At 40.2% G+C, this 26,804-nt stretch overlaps 1 protein-coding gene across 2 annotated transcripts in view; it reads right to left on the bottom strand.

Moving 5' to 3' along the window:
- Window positions 1-26,804, bottom strand: part of vps50 (VPS50 EARP/GARPII complex subunit) — a 122,195-nt gene that overhangs the window by 15,105 nt on the left and 80,286 nt on the right. Inside the window, exons 21-24 of one of the 2 annotated variants that reach the window (XM_085446784.1) lie at window positions 25,888-26,009; window positions 21,365-21,442; window positions 20,814-20,894; window positions 1,474-1,622 (exon numbers count right to left, since the gene is read on the bottom strand). In XM_085446784.1, the coding sequence (XP_085302910.1) occupies window positions 1,474-1,622; window positions 20,814-20,894; window positions 21,365-21,442; window positions 25,888-26,009 (430 nt within the window). The remainder of the gene's footprint in view (window positions 1-1,473; window positions 1,623-20,813; window positions 20,895-21,364; window positions 21,443-25,887; window positions 26,010-26,804) is intronic. The other variant, XM_085446786.1, reaches the window with a different exon arrangement.

The raw sequence follows: 26,804 nt of genomic DNA, 5'->3' as shown, positions 1-26,804 counted from the left end.
TTGATATTATCTACTGCTGATCTTTAAGTCTTCATAATTTTACATCAAGGAAAGTGAATCTAAAACTGTTCTACAAGGCTTTTTTGCAATATTGGTGAACCTCTGCCAATTTTTATTCTTGGCATCTCAGAGACGTTCCCTATATACCATCATGTTACGGACCTGTTGCCAAATAAGCTGCAAAATGTTCCTCCAACTCTTTCTTTTTAGTACCACGCTGTTAAGAAGTGTAGCTGCTTTGTGGGTTGGTGAGATTCGCAAATCACTGCATTCTGTTTTTACTTACGTTTTAAACACCGGCCCAACTTTTTTTGGATGGGTGCGTAAAAGTACCAGAGAGAAGATATTTTTTTGCGTCCGTTTGTTTTCATAGAGCAATGAAGATCGCATTAAGGTGAGCAGGAACAGCTTGTGTTTACCTCAGCAACATAATCATGTGCTGTGGAGGGAATAAGAAGAAGAAAGCACACACTGCACTTCAGAGTCACGCTTGTATAGATGCAACACCTGACCAGCAGCATAGAGAATGAACAACCGATGGTCAGTTTGCTGAGCTTTTGTCTTTGATTCTTCTCACACATGATTGCTGTGTCCACTTTCTTTTCTCTCCCAGAGATTTTGTTTGAAATGGGACAGGCTGAGGATGCTAAAAACACACACAAACTGTGAGCTGTCTTTTCTAAAAACACTATTTTTAGATCAAAAGCATAAAAAATAAAACCCGACCACCAACGCCCTCAACAATTTCTCGCAGTTTTGCACAGAATAAGTCTGCTTTGGTCCTTTAAACTTTACCTACACTAAACACTTTAGCCGTTTTGCTTTCATTCTTCTTCGGAGCTTGTTGCCTGCCTCCAAAACACGAAACCCTTTTTGTGAGCGAGTGTAAGCCTACTCAGCGTTCTGGCAACAGCGCTGTCAGAGCCTTTGGTTTACAAGACTTTCATTATGAAGCTGTTGTTGTACAGCGCAGACCTCTGAGGGCCCAAGTGCTGTCAGCATTGATGATAAGCTTGACCTAATTATGCACGGGGGCACCAGTGTGTAGTGTGAATGTAACAGAGTAAGACAGAGAGGGAGGGAAAAAACAGAGTAGAGGAGTACAAAAATAAACTGGTTACTGAGTGACTGATTGAGAGAGTTTAAAACATATCAAATTAGAGAAAGGAAATGATTTTGGGGGCGCTAAAATGTGTTGCTGTGTGTGCAGGAACACAACGCAGGCAGGGCTAATCTTTGCCAGCCAGTGTGTGGAAAACTGTGTAATGACATTATTGCCATCCTGACACGAGGCAGTGAGCGAGAAGCGGCCTCTATAACTTGATCAAACAGAGTGCTTTGATGTACATAACTGTCACGTTACATCGCGCTGCCAGGACACACAAGCGATGACATAAAGCACGCACTAATGTCAATGTAATGTAAGGAATACTTTAATGTAGTGTGCAAATGCTTCCAGTGGTGTGTGCTTACAGAGACTCTGTGGCCACCACCCTTTGTGCCAGCCCGTAGAGAGTCCCGCTGTTAGTGAGGACCACCAGCTGGCTGAGATGGGGGCTGGGCACCTTCTCCTTCCTGTCCTCTGCTGGGCCATGCACCCCTGCGTTCTCCCCGACAGCCTCCTGAAAGAAACACAGGTGGACTTTAGAAAACTAACACGAAGGAAACATTGTAATATCACTTGAAGCAGAGGGAAGCGCAATAATTTCCCTGCTAATCTCTCTCTCAGTGTATGTCGTCCTGCGATCACTTTAACATTTAATCTAACATAAGAGCAGTTCAGATGCATCGTCTAAAGTGCAATCAACTTTGAGGGACCCGGTCACAGCCGAAGCCCACACACAGTAAAGTTCTGCTGACCAAACACTCCTGAAGCGGCAGCATTAATCGTTCTGATACATTCTAACACTCCATTTATCACTCATTTTATCCTTTCAATCGAAAAACTACTGAAAGAGAAATAGAAAGGTTTCAACCCGGCTCTCTTCCAATCAACCACAATAATCAGCATCTGCATAAAAAACAATAAAGTAATGTCTTGGTGGCGTAATGTATTATGTTGGCACACAGAGCTTTGTACTCTGTGACTGCAAAGCCCCCTGAAACAGCTTCTGGCAGATCAATAGCAATCACGCAGGTAATGAACAAATGGGAGCCATTAATGCTGCACCGTATCGTCCACTTACGCACTACCGGCCAGTGCAGTCTGGGTCTAATATCGTGTACGAGCACTCCTATTCCAGAAGAGCGGTGGAAAGCTTTTATAACCGAGGTCCTGCCAAGTATCCAGAGTAGAGACAAACTGTTGTAGCATGAAGATTAATGAGTAAAAGGTTACAAATGGTTACATCACTCCTACGTGGTCCAAAAAAAGATGGCAAGAATTCGTGAAATGTCAAATCCTGCCTGATAAAAGACCTTCATGCCACTACTTTATTATCACTGATAACAGATGAAAAACATTCAGTAACAGCAGACAAATAACCATTTCTGAAATGAAAGTGTTTTACACAGAGTGACGTGCTCCGTATTAAAATGCCAGCAGCGGCTAAAACGGGCTACAACAGCTCGGCGTACGCACTGCTGCAAAAATGCACAGAATGCAGCTCTGTGGACAATTTATGACTCAGACAAGCAGGAGCTATGCTGTCTCCCTCAAAGTGATAACTTCAACCTTTACACAACCTCCAACTTATCTCTCCGCATTCAATCAAACGCGCAGTGTTGCCAAAATCATCATCGGTCTGAAATTGACTCGTGGAGATTAACAGTTGATCTATATTATTTTACAGCAGTGGGGATCTAATGGTTTCCCTGCGGAGACTGCAACTCATCGCGGGAGCGGCTCGAAATAAACATGATTGAATTTAATTGAATACTTCTCAGCGCAGATGGTGAAATTAAATAAGCCTTCAGTAACTAGGTAAGGCTAAAGTTACTCATTACGTCTTTGTTAGAGATTAAAAGATCGCATAAAGTTTTCCCTGAATTATTAAACCTGAGCTGAAATTAGACTGCAAACGAAAAAAAATATGACTATTAACATTTTTGTTGTATAATTCACAAACGGCACATTTCCTTTTTCTTCTGTAAGCAACCAAAACACTTAAAAAACAGAAGAAATAATGCACACTGATATTTAGTCAGCCAAGGGCTTTCTTTACTTTGTCAAAAGGCTGCAGAGCGTTCACCAAAACAGCCACACTTTGGCCTAATACAGCTGTGAATGCAGTTATTCTAAACTCGGGGAATCGGAAGAACAATTTGAGCCCCAAGTTAAAGATGCAGTCCTCGTTTACTGAGTCATTTAATCACACATTTAATTTAGTTCCTTGAAGGGTTGATACGCATTAATTACTCTTTTTTAAATTATGGCTGTCCAAGGCTTTTTACAATGCACAGAAATGCTTAACAAATTTATAAGTTTCTTTTATATTTACTGGGAAAATAAACTGAATTCCCATTTTAACACACAAATTTGAGCCGGCACACTGGACTTGTCTGAGAAGTCACAAAGTAGTCAAGCATAAAATTCAACCACTGAAAGTAATTTTTAAATAACTTGAGGTTTAGTTGTTTGTCTGCTTTCATCATTTTGATTAAAGACCACCATAAAACACAAAAAAAGGACATTGATAAACACCAGTACTATTAATTGAGGCTAAACCTTACACTGGGAGGGGTCTAATAAATGTTTTAAGCACTATATGCTGAGAAAACTCAGTTTCACATGCTTAGTCATGAGTTACAATTTTTTGATCTACTAAATCTGCTTTAAAAAGATACAAAGGCATCTCGAACACTGCAAAGGGTTCAAGTCGCCACAATGAGCACAGCTGTCAGCATTTTAAACACGTCCCTGCACATAAACATGACAAACGTGTAATGGTTATGGAGTTAATCCAGAAAGGCCATTACTGCCCTCTTCAAACTACAGCAAATGACGTTAACATTTGGAACGGGATCATAGCAAAATAAATAAATAAATGTTTCGCTGCAGTGGCCAGCAGCCATTTGTACGTGTGACGTTGCCAGATCCTACAGGAACTTGCACACAAACATGCAAACGCAATAAATATTCCCAGAAAATCAAATGAAAACTATTTGTGCGGTTGTTCTTGTCATTTTCTTTTGTAACAGCAGATCTTATCATATCAGCAGCTGGTTGGACACTATGGTCAAAACGCGCCTCTTTACAAATGCAGCTGCTTTCTCTTTGTGGAGTGTTGGAGCTTTAGAATTCAACCTCTTTCACTTGTTTCTTCTTTTATATCTGCGTCTGCAGTGTTGGGAAAGCTGTGCTTGCGGTGGGGGGGATGGTGCCTAAAAGGATCTTCGGTACAAAGAAGTAGGGTAAAAACACCTCTTTATATGTAAGATAGCCTAACAGAGAGAAGTGAGCAGCATGAGGACTTTTGCCAGTCAGCAAAAAACAAATCCACAGGTTTACCATGAATAAGAACATTACAGTGCTACATTACAGTTGTATACAAGAACTGTACACTGTCCTTTGAATGAATAAAATAAATCTCAAGCTGCATTAGTTTGACATTAAAGCAAAGTTTGGTTTGGTCTATTTTTAATGACGCTACATGACGCTTGACCTTTCGTTTGTTGTGCCTTTTCAGCATAAAAACAGGCTTCTGAAAGACATTTGGGAGAGAAGTTGTGTTTCCTTTCCAAATTCATGCGAGTCTGCAGGGATCCTCCAGGTAAAAGCAAAAAGCTGGGCTGAAAAGAAAAATGTGGTGGGCGGGAAAGGACAAACACAACATCGATGACATTTAGGAATTTATGCGTGTGGTTTTCAGAATCTACAGCACAAATATAATCAGAGACGTGGAACAAACTTGGGGAAATCTCACTAGGGTTTAGGGTAAAATGTGCAAAAAAAAAAAAAGTCTTGCCTGACCCCCTAATGTTTACTGGTTTCTAAGCGAAATGCTTACGCTATTATTATTACATGTTTACTAGGGGTGCAACGATATTCGTATCGATATTGAACCGTTTGATACAGTGCTTTCGGTTCGGTACGCATATGTATCGAACAATACAAAATTTGTAATTTATTTTATCAACTTTCCTTCTGACGATGCTGTCTGTGTTGAGCGCTCAGTGAATCTGCGTTCGACTGCTCCGCCTAGGGTCGACAGTGCAGCCTAGGCGGAGTAGTCGAACGCAGATTCACTGAGCGCTCAACACAGACAGCATCGTCAGAAGGAAGAGCGCAGGGCAAGCTAGCGAGACAGAAGTTAAGCTCTCCTTGCAACATGGACCTCCCCCACCCTCATTCAGATCTGGCGTTTGGAATTATTTTGGTTTTCATGTGACGTATGACCCTGAAGGTAAGCGAGTCATGGACTAAAGTAAAACAGTATGTTGGATGTGCCATGCAATGCTCAATTACATGGGTGGGAACTAGTGTGTTAGCGCAGTTAGCTCGTTAACGTGTTGGCCGTCTAGCCCCATGCACGGGGCGATCGGCGGTAGCTCGTTAACGGAGATTTGCCGTGTTGTGGCGTTAAGGTCATTTCAACGAGATTAACCTGAAAGCACTAGTGGGAACACAACGAATATGACTGCACATTTACGCCGACATCATCCTAGTGCAAAGACAAAAACAACAAGCATGCTACTAACTTTAGCCGAGTCATTTAGACAGCTGTTAGCACATGATTCTCCTTATGCTGCTGAGAATATAGCCCAGAAGAAGCGGATAGTATAGCTTTTATTTTGGAAAGAGACATTTCTCTGTAATAAACTCTCTTTTCCAAAGATGAGTGATTCCTCGATCAGATACAGGGCTCGCAATATCGCTAGCCCGACGTCCCGGGGCTAGCGATTTTTTCAGTCGGGCTACCAAAATCTATCTCTGCCCTGCCCGTCGGGCTTTTGTAGGAAGGAAAAATATATGTCAATGCTTTTGCATTCTTTCGGAAATGTAGCTGGGTAATTATGTCATTGGCATCGGTGAGCCACTGTCAATATGTGACATATTGAAATCGCGTTTGAATTTGCGCTTGTTTTTTGCTTTCACTTTGCAATCACGCGAACTGTGTATAGAGAGCGACAGCACTGATCTGTGAGTGATGATAATTTGCGCACCAATTCCTCTGACATCGTCTTATTAATCGTTAGCTTACTATGCAAACATGACAAGTGAAATCTCCCGCAGCTTAAACATGTGAGAGGTTGATCGCGCAGAGAATCGCTGAGCTTATGTGAGTACGTGTGTAAAAGCAGCAGGATTTATATTTCAGTTCTGCTGAGCCAAATAAGACAGGTCAGGGTGAAGAAGTGACAGCCAAAGAAAAGCTTACCACAAAACGGAGAAGTTATGACAAATCAGACTATAAGGCAAAAAGAAAGTGCAGCTTTATGGTTTCATGGACAAAAGAATTTCTGTGGCTGCAATATGACGAGCTAAATAACCAGGGCTGCACATAAGTGGTCCGCAGGTGCGTATTCGCTGTCAAAATAAAAAACACGCACAAGGGTTAGGGTTAAATTTAAAAACTGTACTTTTGAGTTAAAATATATATTTATAATTTTAATAAATGACAAATTAAAAAGGCATGAACATTTTTTTGTATCGAAAAAATATCGAACCGTGACACCAAAGTATCGAACCGAACCGTGAATTTTGTGTATCGTTGCACCCCTAATGTTTACAATAGCAGCAGCATTTGATTGTGTGTAAGAGCAAGAAACATGATATCCCAGTGTTATTGCCCTTTGGTAGCCTTGAATATTTCAATCCATTGTTAGGGATAAACATGCAAATTATGTCTGATGCTTAGGAAATCATTTAGCGTGACAATGTAATGGATACAAACAGATGCATATAATCAAAAGGCATCTGCCATGTTTCCAGACAACAGGAAGCTCCTTGTCGTACTGAACCGCTCTGTCACAGAGCTACGACTCAGACACAGTAATACGTGAGGATGTTAGCAGCTGCTGCATTTATCAGAAAACAGATAAAAATACAACTTAAAGATATGAAGACATCAACCCTTCAGTCATCATTACGGACCTACTGTAATCAGCTGTTGTGTAACTTGCATTTTATTTGATACGCTTGGAGATAAAAACCACAAAAACAATGATCCCTTCACTTTTATGATGGCACTCAAAATGACAGACAGACAGATAAAAGCAAAGTAACACCATGTGCCTGCTGCATTGCCAAGTATGAGAGAAAGAATGCCATATTGGACAAATTAAGAGTCAGTGATAGATTTTTCAACGTCATACGAGGGGCTGAAGGATGGAGGGCGCTTAGCTGGATCTTTCCATATAGCGTGACTTATAGTGAAGAGGTCATACTTCATTTGATTCATATCCTGCAGCTGCTGAAGGCATTTAGGAGGAGTTTAGATAGTTCTCTGATGTCCCACTGAGACAAATAGTGAAACTGCATTTTCATAATGAAGTTCAGAGTGTAGATGATGTAGACCAGGAGTACTCTGCTCTGCCTGTGGGCCACTTTTGCAAAATGACGCCAGGCCAGGAGCCCGTTAAAAACGATATTTACCCAAAATCAATAAGTAGTACAAATTCCATTACTCACCTCAACCTATTAACTACATTAACTTGGGACAAGGAAACAACTATGCACATGTGGCTGATAAATATTATATTTTTCTGCATTTAGCAGCTAATTATGCATCTAAATTACTAACGCTTTGAAAGTGTTCTAACAAAAATTATATCTGGATACCCTTCAATCAATTCTTTTTAGAGATTTAATAAATAAGCCAACATGGGATGGTGGGCCTGATTTGGCTGGTGGATCATTGGTTGATTATCATCAATATAGAAATAAGTTTTGATTATTTTCACCATTTACTATAATGGTGAATGGCATTTTCTGGCATACTAATCATAAAGACCAGTATTTGCAATGGAAATATTACTTTAATTAAAAATCAGCAACTACGACAACCTAAAAAATGTGTCATTGGGGAAAAAATAAGAAAACCAAATAAGTAGTCTATCTAGTTAGTAAACAGTCTAAATAAACACAATGACTTTACTGGACTTTGGGTTTTAATAGCATTTTAATGTTTAAAATGCTAAAAAAAATTGATAAATTATGCAATTTTGGAAAAAAGGTTACATTTTTATCTCAGTCTTACTATAATACAGCAAGACCTAGTGGCACACAGGTGCATCCAAGGCCCTTAAAAGTTCTTATCTACATCACATATTATGATACATATACATAAGAAGGGATCATTTTAGCCCAGTGGCAGGTATGAAAAAAATTAATTAAGAAAAACACCTTATAAAAGCTTCCCATCATTTCCATTTCATGTGTAATGCTTTATTTATATCCACTATTATAAATACACTATGATGTTGCCTGGCAACCACCTAAGGATGCACTAGAACAACATTTATAAAGTAAAATTTGAGCATGTACTCCTGTAACTACTGCATCCAAATCCCCCAAATGATCAGAAAAATGTTGAATAATATCCAATTAATCATAACAATATTTTAGAAAGAATTTAAAATCAAAACAAATAAACATATTTGGAACATGGCTGATGATTTTGAGTATTAGACTGCATTAGATAGATGCCAGTGTAAAAAAGAATAATAAATATATAAATAAATAAGATTAAAAAGGACTTTTGGAGGAAGTAATTGAAATATTTTCACTCTTTTTTTGTACATTTTACTAAATGACTAATAAAAAAAAATTTTTTTAGATCCACTGATTACCAAAATATTTTTTTGTTCATGTTATCTGCAGTAACATTAAATTGAAAAAGACGAAGAGCTACAAGATGAGGTTTTCTTCAATATAATAAACAATACAGAGTCAATTTATTGTTCTTCTCCTCCACTATGAGAAAAGAAAAGAAAAGATTGGACAAATCAAAATAAAAACGAATCGCGTACTTGCTGGTTGCATTAAGTTAATTATAAAAACCATCTGAATTTATCTCTCTGTGGAGAAAAAAGAAAGTGTTGTGAGGATCCAAGCATGGTGAAACAGCTCTGCTGTGAAAGCCTGAAATTGCATTTACTGCAGTTGTCACAGCAGTCTCAAAGTCAGAGCCAAAGGCTGAGTACACACTGTTCACTGAGAAGAAGATCTTCACAAAGCACACAACTTTACAGAGGACATTTTTGCATTTCCCGAGGCAGCGTTCTTTCTATACAGCTGACATCAGTTCGGTAAGAAAATGTGCTTGTTTTCGTTTTTCAGCGTGAAGACATTTATCTGAGTGTGCTAATGTAAATGATCGTCGAGCTCTGACTGTTTAACCTGGGAAACTGGAACACAACAGGCAAGTATACCATTAATCAGAGCAGTAAGTGCTGGCAAACAATGAAAGACAAACGCTGCATGGAAAGTTATTTCCACTGCAAGTCTAGACCATTTTGTCACAGTGATCACTGTTAGCCCTCCATCTACACAGCCCAGCTGTACAATAGCTATGGCAGGGGTGGGCTGAGCCCATCAGAACGGGCGTCTTGCCCACCAAATCAGACTTTAGAGGAAAAAAATGGGTTTTCGTCAGTCAGTGCTAAAAGAGGCATATAAACTTATGACTGTGTGGGCACCTTACAGCTTGCATACTCAAGTCTCACACTGCCCTCTTAACGTGATCGGATTTACATATAAATAACATTCAGAGGAAGCAGACAGCTGTCCCTCAAGTCAAGGCAGCAAATAAAGCGCACACACATTAAACTACTAAAAATAAATAAATGGCATCTTTTAATAGATATCAAACTCTAACGTATTCAAATCAGTATTTGTGTTTCATTTTAGAGTTCCTGTTTACCCGTTGTAGCAGCTTTTGTGCTGATTACACGTGTCGTGATGCTCTGGCTAAGCTAACGTGTTTCACATTCACTAAAAATGCTCATTTTGTTAGATGCGTCTGAGATTTTCCCTTATATGTAATTTTTCTAAATAGCTGCAGGACGCTGAGAAAGAACCCGCGAGCATGCATTAGCGTTTCAATCTGATGTGTGTTATGACGTTAAAATGTTATACTGTGTCCTTTTTGCAGTCTGCCTCTTTCCAAACTCCAAAATAATCTGTGCTTCTCTTTCAGAGGATAAATGTCTGGATTCATGCAGGGACTGATGTTCTTCAGCCTGTGAGAAAACCATCTTACAGCTGCTACATGCTGCTTGGAACAAATAAGTGTTTTAAAGATTAGTTTAGTCAAGACTTTATGTACTGTGCTTATTTTTCACATCTCAGAGAGAGAAGACGCCATCATTTGAACTGGGACTGAAACCACCAACCCGTGGGATACTTGTCAGCTGCTCTAACTTCGGGTTTTTGTCTCGCTCAAGTTGCTCACTTATTATTTCTAGCTGCCCACCCTAACACAGCAGGCTAGAGCCAGTCCTGACATCTACTATTAGGCTGCCTACATATCAGGCAGCTGTAGAGATCCGGGCTTATATGACTCATCTTACAGCATTGCTCACAAACACTGTATTGTGACTTACCAAAGGAACGATCTGTCGTCAGCATGCAAACCACCATCAAACATTAAAACGCAAGATTTGAAACAGCTATCGCCTGTCAGATAATTTATTGGTGAGTTTATGTGAGAAACAGTGAAATGTTTTCCAAATAAAAGAAAAAATGTTTATATAACCATATTTGCAAAAATCACAGCGTGTAATAGGCACAGATTTCTTAATAAAGTAAACCAACAAGCATACAGGACCTTTTAACACTGGTGAAAGCGGCATTAAGCACTCCGCTCACGCCCACTAGCGATCGCTACTGCAAAATGCAGAGTTTTTTATTACCATAAAGAGCCGAAAAGGGAGCTGGAATTTTGTCAAAACTGTCCTCTAATTAATTTTTAGAAAGAGATATTCAATGCACATTCCTCAGCTCAATTAAATTAATCTACTGTACATGAACAGGCTGTTTGAGTAATGAGCCCTGAATATTTTCATCTAACAGTTTGGGCAATCTAAGCAATTATTCAAATTATTTTAATCAGGACAACTGTAGCAGGAGGTCTTTGTTGATAACAAAATAATTAAGAACTCCCTTGGACTTGCACCTGAAGGAAATGTGGCCTAGTTTAACTTTAACTAAACCAAGAACAAAGAAAGAACGAGGAACAGTTGACATAAATCGAACAAAAATAAGATTCTGAGATCAGTTAGATAGATGTTCACTAATACAATCGCCAACATGTCACAGTCTTACCTGCACCTCTGCAATGTTGCCTAAATAGTCTCAGGTAACCGTAATATGAGATCTTGTCACTCAGACGAGCATCACTGTGCAGAATGACATATGCTCAATGCTCAAGGCCATTTTTGAAATCTAAATTAAAATCTGAGTTTGACAATTATATCTGCAAATATATATATATATATATATATATATATATATATATATATATTTAACCTAGTCCATCCTTGGTACAAGTGCCAACTTAAATTAAATAGTACATACTGGGATGCTACAGTATTATTTGACCTGGTCATGCTATTGGCCATAAAAATAAAATGATGCAATGCTTTTCTAAAGGTATGTAGGTCTGAAAATACTAGTTATTTTAGTTTATTGCTAGGCTGTTGCTGCGCAACATGTATAATTCAGTTTTAGTGAATATAAATGAGACATTACTGTCATGAGATTAAAATTATGGGATGCTTTCATAAGGGAATATAAGTGCATAAAGGCAAAAAAGGCCTTTTTATACTGTTGCAAGGTGGTTTCCAGGAAATCTGCCATAATATATGATGCATAACTTCACTTTTTTTAGATGCAATTGTCATGAAATAAATATTACATAGTGCTTTTATAAGGTGTTATAGGTGCATAAATGTAAAAAGAAAAAAGGTCATTTTAGCCTGTTGATTTGTGGTTGCTAGGCATAATATTTGACGTAGATACAGTCCATCAGTGACCGAAGACGTACCCGTGTGCCAAGTTTGGTTGCTCAACTGCTGAACGTTTAGGAGGAGTTGGCAGACAAACGCACAGACAGATTTTGTGTATTACAGTAAGATGAGTGTAACTTAGACTGCTCATGCAACAAGAATAACCTTTCAGTCATCTTTCAGCATTCTATAATTTCATATATCACCTCTCTATTATTAACTTATGAGGACAACAATGTGGCCGTGAATAGTTGCAGCTCTTATTAATAACTGACATTTAAATTCTTATGTGAAAACAAAATGTACTTACTGTATTAGTTTTAGTTTTAACTTCTAATAATGTCATTAAATGCTTTATGAAAGTATAATTAATAATCGGCAATAATTAAGTTATAAGACCTTTCATTATCTCTAGCCCAGTGCAACACTTTATACAGTTTACTGAGTGATGATTAAAGATAAAAATGATTAAAGTTCCCCAGTGGGACGTGAACAAGAATTTGAATTCTTCAGTATTAAAGAAAAAAGAAATATCTACGTAAGTGTCTAAATTCTTAGTATAATCTCATGCAGCATAATGGGTCAAAAGTGGAGCGAGAGAACAATTCCTTTCTTTGTGAGCTCACCGTGTTTTAATTATCTGTCTGGCACTTTGAAGTGGCCTTGAGTTAACAAAGCATTTTAAAACCTCTTACACTAAACGATGAGGAAAAGAAAAAACTTCCCTCTGACAGACAGTTTTGTTCTTTTGTTAGTTTGCCCTGGATAATTCCTTAACAAAGTAACAGGCAAACGCACTAAGTAAACCAAACCTTCGACTTATGAGACGTTGATATGATTCTTATTAACTAAAGATTTTTTTTTAAACTAAAACATCAATTTGGTACAGGCACAATACAATTTCCCAAACCCAAAATTGAGGCCTTCCAATAGCTTGTTTTCATCTTCACTTTCCTATTACTGAAGACTAAGATGCACAAAACTGGAGACCTGAGTATTCATCATTTCACAACAACACAGATGGAAGAAATTCAGGACTTTTACTACTTTCCCTGGAAGAACAATGAGAGCTCCACTTTCCGTTCTGAAAGCAAGACCATCTTACAATTTGAACTGAACTCCTACAATAAGCAGCCGTTTGTCTCCAGAGTTCTCATGCACACCAAAAGAGCAGGGCAGGTGCTGGGCTGTATAAACACATGAAAATAATCAACAGTGCAATACTGCAGAATCCAGTTTTATTTATTATTGTGCCTTGGTACTGTGTAATATATCTCTTCTTCAGATAGACTTCAAAATTAGTATAATTTTTCAAAAAAAAAGAAAAACAAACAAACTCCACAGCATTCAATATGTTCTTTGTACATAATAAATAAATATACATGAAGTTTAAATTCTGTACTGACATTAAAATCCAAGTAATTGCAAATGTTTTTTTACCGTAGTTTTTCTTGCAAAAGTACAAAAAAGACAGAAAATTCTCCCATTGCTGAAACCAATGTAAATGTCAGTTATGATGATGATAATGTGAACTTTGCTAACATCCAGTAGTTGAGAAAGAGCAGCTTGCCTAAATGTCCACCGTCCTCGAGGACCGGAGTATTCTCTGCAGAGACAAACGGCAAAACAAGTTTTGTTTCTGCCTGCGAGGCATTGACATCCTAATTGTTTCCCCATGTGGACCAACAGCATCATTAAATATGAAGACATCAAGCATCAAAGCCAGGCGCCGTTGTGCAATGAAACTGAGCAATGACGAGACAGCTTCTAAAACTGAATATCCGGGGAGGGAATTCAAATCAGATAAGAAGCAAAGTTTTGACTAATACAGAAAATCAGGGATGCGGGAGAAGCTGGAAGGCTGTCGATCCCTGGTGTTTTTCCACTTACAGATCAAAGATGAGAGGGCTAAGATATTTAACCAGCTGAATACAAGCCTTAATGATGACAGACAATTGTATCGACATATGCTTGTGAGTGTGAGATTCTGCTGTCTTATGAAACGTCTTTCAGGGTCAAGTGCCACTAAAGCCTTCTATCGATCAGGATGAACTGTTCTTCTCTGAAAAATACTGCGTTCTGCCAGGGGAAACATTTTGCCAGCCTCCTCTTATCTCATATTTGCAATTCCAACTTAACATAGCACCCTTACTATTGAACGCAAAATCACCCGAGTGCTTCAGTTTCCAAGCAACCCTACTGCAATTGTGCAGCACAGAAATAAACAATAGCTGCTGGCTTCCTTGTTTCTTCTAAACAGCCACAGCCAGCACTGCAGGCAAAGGATTTCACATGGCTCAACAAATTCTCTGGTATTCTGGATCACGGCCCACCTCTGGTGGATAATCTATTTGATTATTAGGTTTCCCTGCATGTCCATTGGGTGATTTATTAAGTAGCATAATTTTGGTTAGCAGTCTGAGCTAATTTTGCGGTGGGTATTGGAGGCGCTGTGTGTCCACAGCTGCAGACGTCTGAGAAGACGACCTTCTCACTGAAGAAAAACAAATATAAAACCCCCAAACATTTACGTCCCTGTTACACGTCCCTACAATATCTTCACACTTGAATGGTCAACACTGTCATCTCACAGCAAGAAAATCCTGGGTTGGAATCGTCCACTCAGCTGGGGCTTTTCTGTGTGGAGTTTGCGTGGACTTCCTGTGCAGGAGATCACTCCAGTTACTCCGGTTTTCTCCCAGAGTCTGAAGACATGCATGTTAGTTCAACTTCCTAAATTGGCTGTAGGGTGTGTGCTTGTCTGCCTGTTTGCGTTTACTCTGTCATGGACTGGCGAGAGCGTGTGACAGCTTGGATAGTATCCAGTCCCCACACAACCCTGGACTGGACAGTCTTGCCTTTGGGTTTTTGAAACAAACAGCAGGTTTGGCAAGTTTAGCTTCCCAGCCGTTCAGCTGATCAAAGCTAACTGGTAAAAAAGACAAACTTAAACTTTTAAATAATATTCCCCTGGGGAAAAAAATAATAAACCGAATGGTACAGCACACTCTGACAACTTTGTAAATATGTAATAACACTTGTCGTGGAAGAAGCGTCACGCTGGGAGTGGAAAAGTGATCTCTCAGTTCAAGTGTCTCAATCTATCGTGATTGACTGCTCACTCCTCTCCAATCCATTCCATAGAGATTTATGGCCAAGTGGAACGGACTGTCTACCAGGCAATTACTGTCAAGTGGATCCTATTGCACCTCTTTGTCACTCTAATACTAGAAATTTGGTTCTCATTAGATGAATGTCAAATGGAATTAGGGCTTTAATTTATTTTGTGTGACACCGCCCATCCTCTCCAAGCCCATCTTTGAGAACTTCTTTTCCCACAGCTGCTGGTCTCTTCACCTTCTTTGGGATGGCAAAACAACCATCTTACAGGAAGAAAAGGCTTTTGCTTGACGCGCTTTGGCTTAGAAAACTAGACATGAATATTATGCCTATTTCCAGGTCCACACTCTTCAACTCTATTACAGTAGCTTTATGTGATTTATGACTTGTAATAAGCCTCATTTGTCTATACTGGGTCTTAGTTATCTATTGACTGAAACAATTAGTTCTCCTCCTGTTGAGCCTACCCTCTCTTTGAACCAGCTTTGCTTTGATTGGCTGCCCCTCGCAAATGAAAGGTTTGAAAAGCAGTGGGTAGGAATTTGACGTTATTACATATATCTGCTCACTGTTATCATACAAAGAGTCAAGGCTAGTAAAACCTGACTGAAAATGAGGTTTCTGAGCAGTCTGAAACCTGACCCTTGAGCTCACAGGGATTACTTGTACATATGCTAATCTCATCATTTGAAACTTTGGCCATATTTAATATGAGCATCCACTATCCTAATAACACATATGACAAAAAAAAATAAGGAAAATCCTAATAGTTCGACTGAAACCAAAATAAAATGCGCGGCGCTTGGTGTTGGGAGTAAAGATAATGCAGCATATAAATCAAAAGATTTCAACCGAAGTGCATAATTTTGTTTATTGAGTTGTGCGTCACAGTGGGAGATGTGATGACGCTTTGGCAGAAGCTGACGAGACGTTTTAGACAGGAATCTGTGTTACTGTATCCGGGGGGATATACTGTCTCCTCATTGCAGCGGAGGAGCATGACCTGCAGCTGGGCCTATCAATAAAGTGTGTGTGTTTGTGTGTGTGCGCATGTTCAACTAAAACTCCAAGAAAACATCAATTCTTGCAATATCTTGACAGCTACAGTATAAACAGGAACACCATGGTGCTTAATAGTGATCTATAATCTTTGTCACATGGCACTCCCCCTTGGATTGTTGCATCATTAACAGTGCGAGACAGCAGGCTGCGACAGAGAGGCCAGCACGGACAATGACATGCCCTCGTGAGCGACGCACAACTAATGAGTGCATTCAGCGTGCAGTCTCTGTGTGTGTATGGGTGAAAAAGAAATGTCGTTTGTTTGTGTGTGTGTGTGTGTGTGTGTGTGTGTGTGTGTGTGTGTGTGTGTGTGTGTGTGTGTGTGTGTGTTTTTCATGAAAAAACTTGCAAGTGTTGACTGTGCCAAGCCAGTATAAAAAACCACAAAAACAACACGAGTTTAGGGGTTATCACTGTGATGCTGGGAGACACATATGAAGTCTGAGAAGTGAGTGGAAAGCATTCAGTGCTGTATAAACACCTTTGTGACAGTAGTACTATAAATCTGTAGACGTGATCATTTGCTTGTTGAAGTTCTGAATGTTTTCTCGTTTTGTGTCTTAAGACTGATACTGATACCGATATTTGGTGACCCAAAACATCGATATTCCGATACATAGGCCGATACTTTTAGTTCTTCCAGACACAGGAAGTATAAACAGATCTCCCAAACATGTTTTATCTGTTGTTATTTATTCTGTACGGATCAGCTGACTGTTGTGTTTGACGTAGTCCACATGCTAACAGGGAGGCTCCAGAGTGCTCTCTGGTGGACAAATTATGCAACACCAACACTTATAATTTTGTTAAAGGGTCTTTTTCACTCTCCTTTTATTTTTTTAAAGTTAAATTTATCAGCTGCTATATATGTTTGATATGGAGAGATCTGAAAATATTGGCTAATATTGGCTGAAAATAACAAGCAGGTGCTAGTCAGTGCAGCTTTTTTAGGTACATTTCTACAAGCAAGCTAATGTCAGATTCGTGGTGCCAACACAGAAATGACCCGACTTCTCATTGTAGTTTCAGTGCCAAGCCCAAAAAAGCCATCGTCCCACTGTACTCGAAAGACGAAAACCCCATGATCAAGCTTATGGGCACGCAAAGACATATCTAATCAATGTATCACGACTGAGGGTAGATGGTAGAAATCGAACGGGGAAAAAAGGGAAATAATTTTCGAGCTGTATGATCTTTTCTTCATCCCTGGATCGATGTGAGCAGTGTATACTCACTCAGAAGCACCAATAAACTGCAGGACAACAAGCAGTTGTTTGTGCTGAGAGCTGAGAGGCATGTAATCTCTGGTGCACAGCTGCTAAAGAGAAGGAGGTGACAGGACAAACAGATGAGATGGAATGATAAAAATTGAAAGACGTGACGGCGAAACAGTTGCACAAATAAGTGCGATAAACCAGCGGACTGATTGAAAGATGAAGTACTGTTGGTTTGCGTAGGGAGATAAGTAAAAGGTTAGTCAACCCGGAGGTGGCTTTCCCATCATTTCGTTGCAAAAGGCAAGCCTTCGTCAGCTCTCCTCACAACGTTGCCTGCAGCAACAGCTGTCAACAGCTGTCACAGCTGAACCTTCTGGCAGCGATAATATGGCTACTGATGGGGTTCATGACATTATTCTGATATGGCAAAGTCGTCTAACCTGCCCCAAGCAGTATCACCAAAGGAGGTGAATTTTTGCAAGTGAGAATTTTAAACAGATGATAATTCTACACAGCATCCAATTCCATTTCAATGAAATAGACCGTGCGTGTGATTAAACATTATGTAACAACTGTTTTGTGTAATACAGCAACACATCCCTCCCACTCATGCTCCCTAGCCGCCCAACCTTTCAAACACTTTAAACAAAATAGTGAAAGTCCACAGTGAGTGGACTTGAAACAAAAAGTGTCAGAGCCAAGCTACCCGACAGGGTTTCAGAGAGGTAATCAAGAATATGAGAGGTAGAGAAATGGAACATAAACTAAGAGGTGATCTTTTACTTTCCCAGTGGAGTCCTAATTTAAACCGAAGGCACGCTGTACCTGAGACCAGATGAGATGGAATCTCGCTGGTGCTCATATGGGACTCTGTGTCATTACGAGCACATTGGTTTTGGAATCAGACAGTTGCGATGGCAAATCAGGTGAACAAAACCGCAAGGATTCAGCAGCTCAATTGACATGCAGTGTGCAATTAACTTTATAATGTGTTTACAAATGAGGTCTTCCCTGTCACGATCTCTGGAGTGTGTCAGTTTATGTATCTGTATGCAGGTAGAATAGTTTCTGTACTCTGTAGAAATACATCAGCATGTTCACTGTGCGGTTAGGTTACCAATCTTTAAAAAACAAGATAGAGAAGGATTTATAGTCCGCCTCATCTAAGAGAACAAGCTTCTGCGAGATTTATGTGAGTAGGTCATGATGTAAAACACAGAAGAGTAAAAGGAGAGCAAGACAAGGACGAAAAAAAGAGACAAAATAGGGAGTGCTGTGTTAGTTTGGAATATAGGGCATTTTCCCAACATTAGATGATTTATTAAGATGAGCTAAAATAGCTTTGCATGAGACAAGATGGGCTGAAAGCATTTGCCACTACACTGGAGAAAGGATGGGAAGTTACAAAGCCAGACTGCATCGCTCCTCCAAGGTGGTTGGAAATGGCTCTTAATCAGGGGGCAAAGTGATATGATTTTGCTTATTTGAAATATGAATGCGCATCCGTGTGCTTTCGGGTTAGCACGCTTCTGTCTTCTGAGAGGACTCGTGGGCTCACAGAAACAGAAATGCCTCAGTGCAATTCGACTCAGTTCTTTTTGTTCTCTTTATCTCTCTGCTTTCAGTTTGTCTGTTTATCTGCGTCCATTTGATCAGCTGAAAAAGTGAACACATCACCCGCAGGCCTGTCTGATATTGGAAAACAGCTCACAGTTTACTCAGAAAAGTACTCAGGTGTAAATAGTCACTATTGGGCCCCCTGAAGGGAGAAAACATGCAGCAGCATACAACAATTTAAAGTTTAGATCTTTATTCTTTCCTCCGCCTTCATGATTCATAACTCTGTTTATTGCTTTTTGTTTTCTTCTTCTCGTCAGACCACCTCCAAACTGTGAAGCTATAGAGACTACAAGCAAGTAGCAAGAAAATTGCCATTATGGGGTTTTGTAAAACAAAGCAATAATGTGCTGCTAACTGTTGAGGGAAGAGAAAAAAAGAAGAGGAAAGTGAAAAAGAGAAAAGTGCCAATATTCTTGGGCTTTCGATGTATATTCAGTCCAAACCTTCCTGTTTCGGTGCAACAACCACAGTTCACAAAGGTGGAAAGATTTAAAGTTATTTTTCAAAACAAAATCCTGACTCCAAAGCAAATGATTTATAGCACTTGTACTAGAAGCAGACTGCAAAGAGAAAACAAGCAGGGTAAAGAACAGAAAGTTGTATCCTCAGCTTATTCACAAACACAGATTACACCTGTCGAATTTCCCAGAGGAACCCACCCGAGGGATTAATAAAGTTCTATCTTATCTTATCTTATCTTATCTTACTAACAAGTAGCTGCCTGTAGCTACATCACACCTGACATGACGCTTACTCGTTGTTACTTGAGTAACTCCAAAAGCACAGTGGGAGGCAGAGCTGTCAGTGATCAGGCTCCACTCCCGTGGAAGAAGTTCCCACTTTGGGTTTAGCTGGCAGACACCTTGGGTGTATAACTTTACGATGAGGCCTACAGTAAAGGTTTGCTCAAGTGACCTAGAACCTTCCTTTAGCTTTGCTGTTTAGGCTGCTAGACAAAATATCATGAAGTACTGAACACATCTCCTCTACTTTGCTCTGCATACATTCATATGTGACTATTGCACTTCATTAGCGTTCAGTCTTTCTCTCTCCTGCAGTTTGGGCTTTTTCCTTCTCCGTCCTTGCTCTCTGTGTGTTTTCCATCAGTATCTGTGCCTCAGGAGCAACATGATCCTTATCTGTGGTTACTGTCCCTACCAGCCTGAAGGGAGTTTATAGTTATTTAGTTTGTTGTTTCTCTTCGGTCTTTGCCTCTTAGTTTTCCTCTAATGCTAATGAGTTGAGGCAGATGGTTGCCTTTCCCTAAGCCTCATCCTGCTGGAGATTTGGTCCACTGCAAAGGGAGTTTCTTCTCTCCACCACCACCAAATGCACGCTCACACGGGATTGTAGGGTTTCTTGCTATGATAATGCAAAATAGGCCACGAAAGGCATGCAAATAAAAGGCAGAAGCAAGAGATGACAGTTGTATGATCATGTAACAGGAGAGACAGACTGCAGAAAGACACATTATCAGGCAAAAGGTGGACAGCACCACACTAATTGTCACTATGTAATATCACAGTGAGGAGCAGCGCTAGAGAGCCCTAATGGAATAACACACATATCCACCCTGGCCTGCCCATTTAAACAGAGGGAGGTGTACACGAGTCTGAGTGACCACCGGCCAGATAATGATGACCCATAATGCATGTTGTGACACCGGCTGTGGGCTCTCTAAACAATGAGACCACACGTACAGCATGGTCAGTACGGACAGAATGGATGGCCAAAAAGTGAGAGGAGCGACATTAAGAGGAAAGAGGTGCATAAGGATGGGAGGACAGAGGCGTGAGATGGTGTGTTTGTGTCAGAAAATGAGACAGACAATGAGATAATGCACGCTGGTAAAAGAGTGAACAGAAGAGAAGGTGAAAGAGGAAGAGCGAGACGCAGTCTTACCATATCAATGAGGCTCTCCTGGATCCGGTTCAGTGTGGTTCTCAGTCTGCTGCTGATAAGGCCCAGACCTGATGACTCATACTGTAGAATAGACACAGACACACACACAGAATGAGTGTTTGAAATGTGCACAAAAATCTTCCCTCTATAAGAACACACACTTCAACAGAGTGTAAAAATCACGCTCACACCGGGACATCTGCTCTCATCTCACGTAGTCAGAGACAAAAGAGACTTCGCTTTCTGCTTCTAGCCAACTCTAATCCTAAAGAGGGAGGAGCAGCTGGGAAGAACCAACATCAACAATCAGACAATCACGCTGACAACAGAAGGTGACAGACAGAGCTCAGAGAAAAACGAAGCGGAGAGGGTGAAAGCGAAGAAACCTCAATGCAAATGCTTCTGAAATCACTCCGAGATGTGCTCGATGTCGCCTGTGAAAGCAAATCGCGCACATCTTAAGGGCTGGAAAACAACCACACCACGCATGCTGGATTCTCTAAGCAGCACAACCGTGAAGTAGTCGGAACACTTCAGGTTGTGCCTCTTACCAAGCAGGCAGGGCCCACAACCCTGGCGGTGCCCGCCTCTCTGCTGCCGTGAGCTTGCAAAGATGGGCTTGGGACGGGCTTACGGATGACGAACGGATAGCAAGAAAGGAAAAACAAAAAGCAAAAGCTTCAAATTAAAGACTCTGGAAGAAGAAAACAACTAGAAAAAAAAAAAACAGAAATATGAAAGCAAACAAACATAATTCGATTAAATGAAGTAGTAAGTGGAATTTTTCTGTTCACAAACTTTTTAAGTTTTCCATTTATGACCAGCAGGAGCTTAGTAAACCGGGACTCATCAGTTTGTAGTGTGTAGCAGCTGAACATGCAGAGAGGTGGCATTGTGAAAACCCGATGCCCCTTTAATCTCTCTCAGTTTAGTAACATCTTAGAATTAAGTGTCACTGCTGTGTGTGTCCTTCTTGCTTTTTGTTTAAGCTACAAATACCAACAGACCAAATGTTCACAGACCGCCTTGTATAAAAACTCAATGAGACGTTTTGTTGAAACTGAACTTCTTTTTCACATATTAAATGGGATGAAATGTCTAGTTAAAAATCTTTACATTGACAGAAAGGGCAGTTTCACTACTTTTGGCCCAACTGAAATCAAAGCCGGTTGTATGTGTGTGGCATCCCTGACCTTGATAGTCAGTGACAGACTTTAAAAAGCTCTCAGGTTGTTCATATTGCTTTTAGAAACTTTTAAACACATGGAAGGGCATCAGGAGGAAAAACACACATCTAGTAGTTGTCGATGTCAGCGTGGGTTTGAGATACATGCTGTTTGGCAGAGGCTGTTCAGTGACCATTGTTTAGGTAGGAGGAAGTAGAAGTGACAGTTTTTGGGATGTAGGTTTTTTTTTGGCTTCAGTTTTGAAGATTCTGGTGCAGTCGGGCGTCGTTTGGTTTTATTGTAGGCCACAGGTGAGAGTCTGTACTGCTGCACAAGATAAATAACATCCAGTACGAGTGGCAGCTAGGAGTTGAGAGTGAACCCCTTTTTCATTTCAGTAGGCAGCCTTTACCCCCGACCATTTCTGCCATCGTTACTCAAAATGAAAATATTCTATTGTCTCCATTTGCCTTCCATCTTTCAATTCACACCTCTTTTTGCCCTTTTCGTACTATAGCCCTCCACGGCGTCTTCCCAGAGCTAAAACCGAAGATTTTTCCCCCCCCTTGAGGTTCAGCTTTCTACAATTTTCAAACATTAATCACTTTTCTCAAAACTGTGTTAGCAAATCTGCCTGTCACAGCCCCTGGAGCAGAAAACCCGGCTACTATTGACGACGGAGAATCTGCGAGCAGGGCGCATAATACATCTTTAGCATGTGTGACACCGTCAAAAGCGCGGCTTGCCTTAACAAGGCAAACACACGCAGATAATGAGTGTATTTACCCTTTTGAATATTAATGCCACACATTACTCTTCAAGTGGGGGAGTCAAGCAGGCCCATCTTGATTCCAGCTGTGTAAGGAGAGCAGAGCCTATAGGTCAAAACGCCAGCGTATGTGACTAGCAATTTCCAGGAGCTTTTTAAAGATTCATGGGGACATTAGCATTTAGCTGTCGGTGGCTCTTCAAGTGAGACCATTAATGAAAACGGCTGGGTTCATGAAGTGACACTTTGAGGTCTAGAGTGGATGCGGTGGATAAATAGTGGTGGTAAAAGTTACAGAGTGATGCAAACAGAGAGTGAAAATGACACGGGAAGATGGTGAGAGTAACAAGCATGAAGAAGAAAAATTAGATTAAGCTTTTGGGAATGTAGACGGTAGAAAGAAATGGCTGAAGGAGCCGGCTTAAGCAACAAAAAAATGATATACGCTTAAAGACAAGGTAGGCAATGATACTGAGAGGCTGACATATTCTGCATCGGTGACAGTGACCCACTGACAACTTATCAACTCTCAACCTTTCCTCATTTCTTCTTGACACACGCACGCACGCACGCACGCCAATAATCCGAGTTGGAGGGGCCCCCGTGGAGCTTTCATCCCTGTTATCTCTTCCACCTCAACGGGATAGAAGTCATTTTGTTGCCATCATTATTGCATCCCTGAGGGTGATACTGACACAAATGCTGTTTTCTTCTTTCTTTGTGAGGCACAGTATAAATGACATTATAGCCTTTAGATTGAGTGGAGGGACCGGGCTCGCAGACTGCATCCTATCGTTCAGCTTGAATTTTTACTGTGAGACAGACAGTAATGAGAAAAGATGGAAGCGGTGGTTATTTCACATCTCACTGTATATCATCTAATAAACATTTAAAAAAAAGAAATAATAAATGCAGGCAATCTCCATAAAGCACCTTACTACTGATGCAGCAGAAGTAATATTAAGCAATTTGTGTCAAGAAGTTATATTCTGGAGCTTTGGAAATGAGTATGAAGGTAATTTCACAACAACAGAACATCTACACTGCGAACGCAGACGCAGTCGGCATTACAATGAGCAAAAACAAAAATTCTTGATTACTTATGAGGTTTACTTAACTCACAAGATTATACTTTTTTCCCCCAGCTTTTCCCTGTTTCATCTTTTATGGAGCTTTTTTTTTTTTTTTTTTAAATTTGCCATTATTGGGAAAGACATTCAGATGCATCCGGAACAATCAGAAAACAGCAGTCAATGAGGCAACCGTGGAAGCACCAAAAATAAATGCAGTTCCTGGAGTGGCCTCTTGAGTCTGTCTCCAAAAGTGAGTTAAGCAACACAGACTTCCATCAATTTTCTGCCACTTATCCGAGTCTGGGTCACGGGAGCAGCAGTGTAAGCAGATACCCCCAGCTGTCTTTTCTAGCATCAAGCCAGCCCAGATATATAACCCTGCCAGCATATCCTGAGTTTGCCCACAGGACATCTTCCCCATGGCAGCTTCGCTTTCACACCCAGCTCTGTTTTCTGTACAACAGACTGATACCGCTTCTGTATCACTGCAGATAATACATCAGTCAATCTTTTTGTCTTTTTCTCCTGCTCCGCTCTCTCCATCACTTGTGAATGAACTTCATCGCTTGCGACAGAAATTCCTGCCTGACCAGGGATAGGTATTGGGGGTTTTTTCCAGTTAATGATCATGGTTTCAGACTTTGGAGGTGCTGATTCTTTTTCCCAGTTTTCTCACAAAAACAGAGAAGTGACAGAGTCTGACGCTTGGCTGCGACTCCAAAGTTTTCAAAAAAGTGACGATTGCCCTAATTGTCTTAAATATCGAGAGTACAAAACTGTTAACAGGAGAATATGTGGGGGGAAAGAGAGTGAGAGACAGTCAGTGTTTGAGTTTTAATCACTCATCTGCTGTACATAAACAGCGCAGGCACAATCTGACCTAAATGAAAGTATCTTATTGCTGCTTTATAATTGTAGGGTCTTTAGTTTACAGTATGAACTGACTGTTGTTGTGCTATATAAATACAGCTGAATTGAATTGAACTGAAATTTTAACCCAAAAACCAAAATTAACAGCATTAAAAACATATTTACTGCTTAGTACGTTTGTGAGGTTTTATCTGACAAATATTCTGGCTTCCTGATTAACCAGCCTGTCCATAAAGTCTATCCTTTCATTTTAGTGGGTAAAATTATAGCATTTCATTGATTTAGTACTAAGCACTAACTAGCATGCATGTTGTGTAGTTTGGAGATCTAACTTGCTAACCAAGCAAGCAGGTATTACCCTCTGGTTTTAAACCTTTATTTTAGGAAAGATGGGGCAACAACACATGCTCATCTTTTATTCCACAGAAGGTGTTCTTTAGAGTATTGAATGATAAAACTACAGACACGGAGTTTAAAACCATGCCAAAACAATCCACTAAAGATTTATTGTGTATTAGAGTTTAGTTTGACATCCTTCAGCTTGCAGAACTGCTTGACAACATCTGGGCATGGAGGGGGTCAATTCAATTTTGTAATAGCTTTCACAAAGGTTTGCAAAACTTTTAGTTCCTCCACACTAGACCATCAGGCTTTTTTTTTCCTTTATGGCATCCTGTAGATAGTGATTCAGATCAGGGCTCTGGGAAGGTCATAATCTTTCTTCCTGGGCAAAATTTAGTTGAACGGGGCGGACGGTATGCTTCAGGAGACTAACTTGGTGAGATATCCACTTCTGTTCACTGCATCATCTTTTGGCTTTGTCACTGCAAAGTTCATGATTTCATCAATAAACAAATTCCTGTGCACGGTCATAAGAAAAACATCAGACACTGCCCCCACTGTGTTTGTGCTTCTTAGAAGTTGAAAATATTTATTTAGGGTTGTTTTCTGAGGATCAAATCGATGTCTGTAACTTTTTTAAACTGATTTTATTTTTTAAACCAGCGGGAAATTTGCTGTACAAATACTTTCCAGAGCCAATAAATGCAAAAATGCCACATCGAAAATGGGCTGACTCACAAGGTTTTGCTTCAAGGGTCTTTTATTGGCTAGCAAATGTTCGTTTTTTCATTAGTCTTCAGTATAAACACTCGATGTGATAGACAAAACACCACGATGATGAAGGAATACTGTACCATGTCGTTGCGTCCAAAGAAAGTGTACACAGCGTAAAGGTAGTAGTCGAAAAGCTGTGATACGCAGTGGATGACGTCAAAGGCAATTGGCTTCAAAATGTTCATCATCTGCATGTACTTTCCTTTAGGGAGAGGAGACAAAGACGTAACAGTTAGATCCGAGTACAATGGAAGCTTTGTGTCGAGTGCTGTGTGTGACACAGAGGGCATCCATACTGTTCTTTAGCACCGTGAAACCCAGCATCACTTTACACAGAATGAAATGGCGCTGTACTTGAGTAAATTTTGAAGGAGATTAAACGGGTTAAACTCCTGTAAGTTAATCGTGGTTGAACCATATCCTTTTTGGGAAGGACAACAGCATGAGCATATTGCATTTGCATACAAATTGCAAGGATTTAATTCAGCAGAAAGGTAATAAAGGCAATAACTACAGAGGTACAGGGGTGTAACAAGGTTACCATTGACTCAGAACTGATGTATGGAAGAATAAAAAAAAAGAAGAAATAAACTCAATCTAGCTGGCTTTGCTACCCAGGCAGCACTATTTCTCCCACACTCTCATTTTTCACACCCTTTCCCTTAAATTCTGCACCAAGAACTCAGGGAGCAATCTAACTCCATCAAAGTCCAGCAGAGACTGAATTAGAAGTGATTGTATGGAATCAAACTTTGGGGGTCTTTTTTCTTGCTGCAAGTTTTTCCACGTGGCTCTAAATCAATATTATGTAGCGTGTGACAAAATACGGTTCTTTTGCTTTTTTACTGTATGCGCAGTCAAGCCAAAACAGCAAAGATAGCTCCTCCTCTCTAAAATCACATTATGAGGGTACATCATCAGACTCTTTTCTCATGTCTTTAGAGCTACGTCACATATTTATACATGTAAGCAGTTCTTTGGAAACAGAAGGCAGGAA

The sequence above is a fragment of the Copadichromis virginalis genome, linkage group LG22, assembly GCF_057382275.1.
Source record: "Copadichromis virginalis isolate Kocher_CV1m ecotype Utaka linkage group LG22, C_Virginalis_male_GT1.1, whole genome shotgun sequence".
NCBI lineage: Eukaryota > Metazoa > Chordata > Actinopteri > Cichliformes > Cichlidae > Copadichromis > Copadichromis virginalis.
The sequence above is the reverse complement of the archived record's forward strand: the minus strand, read 5'-3'. Positions and strand labels throughout refer to the sequence as shown.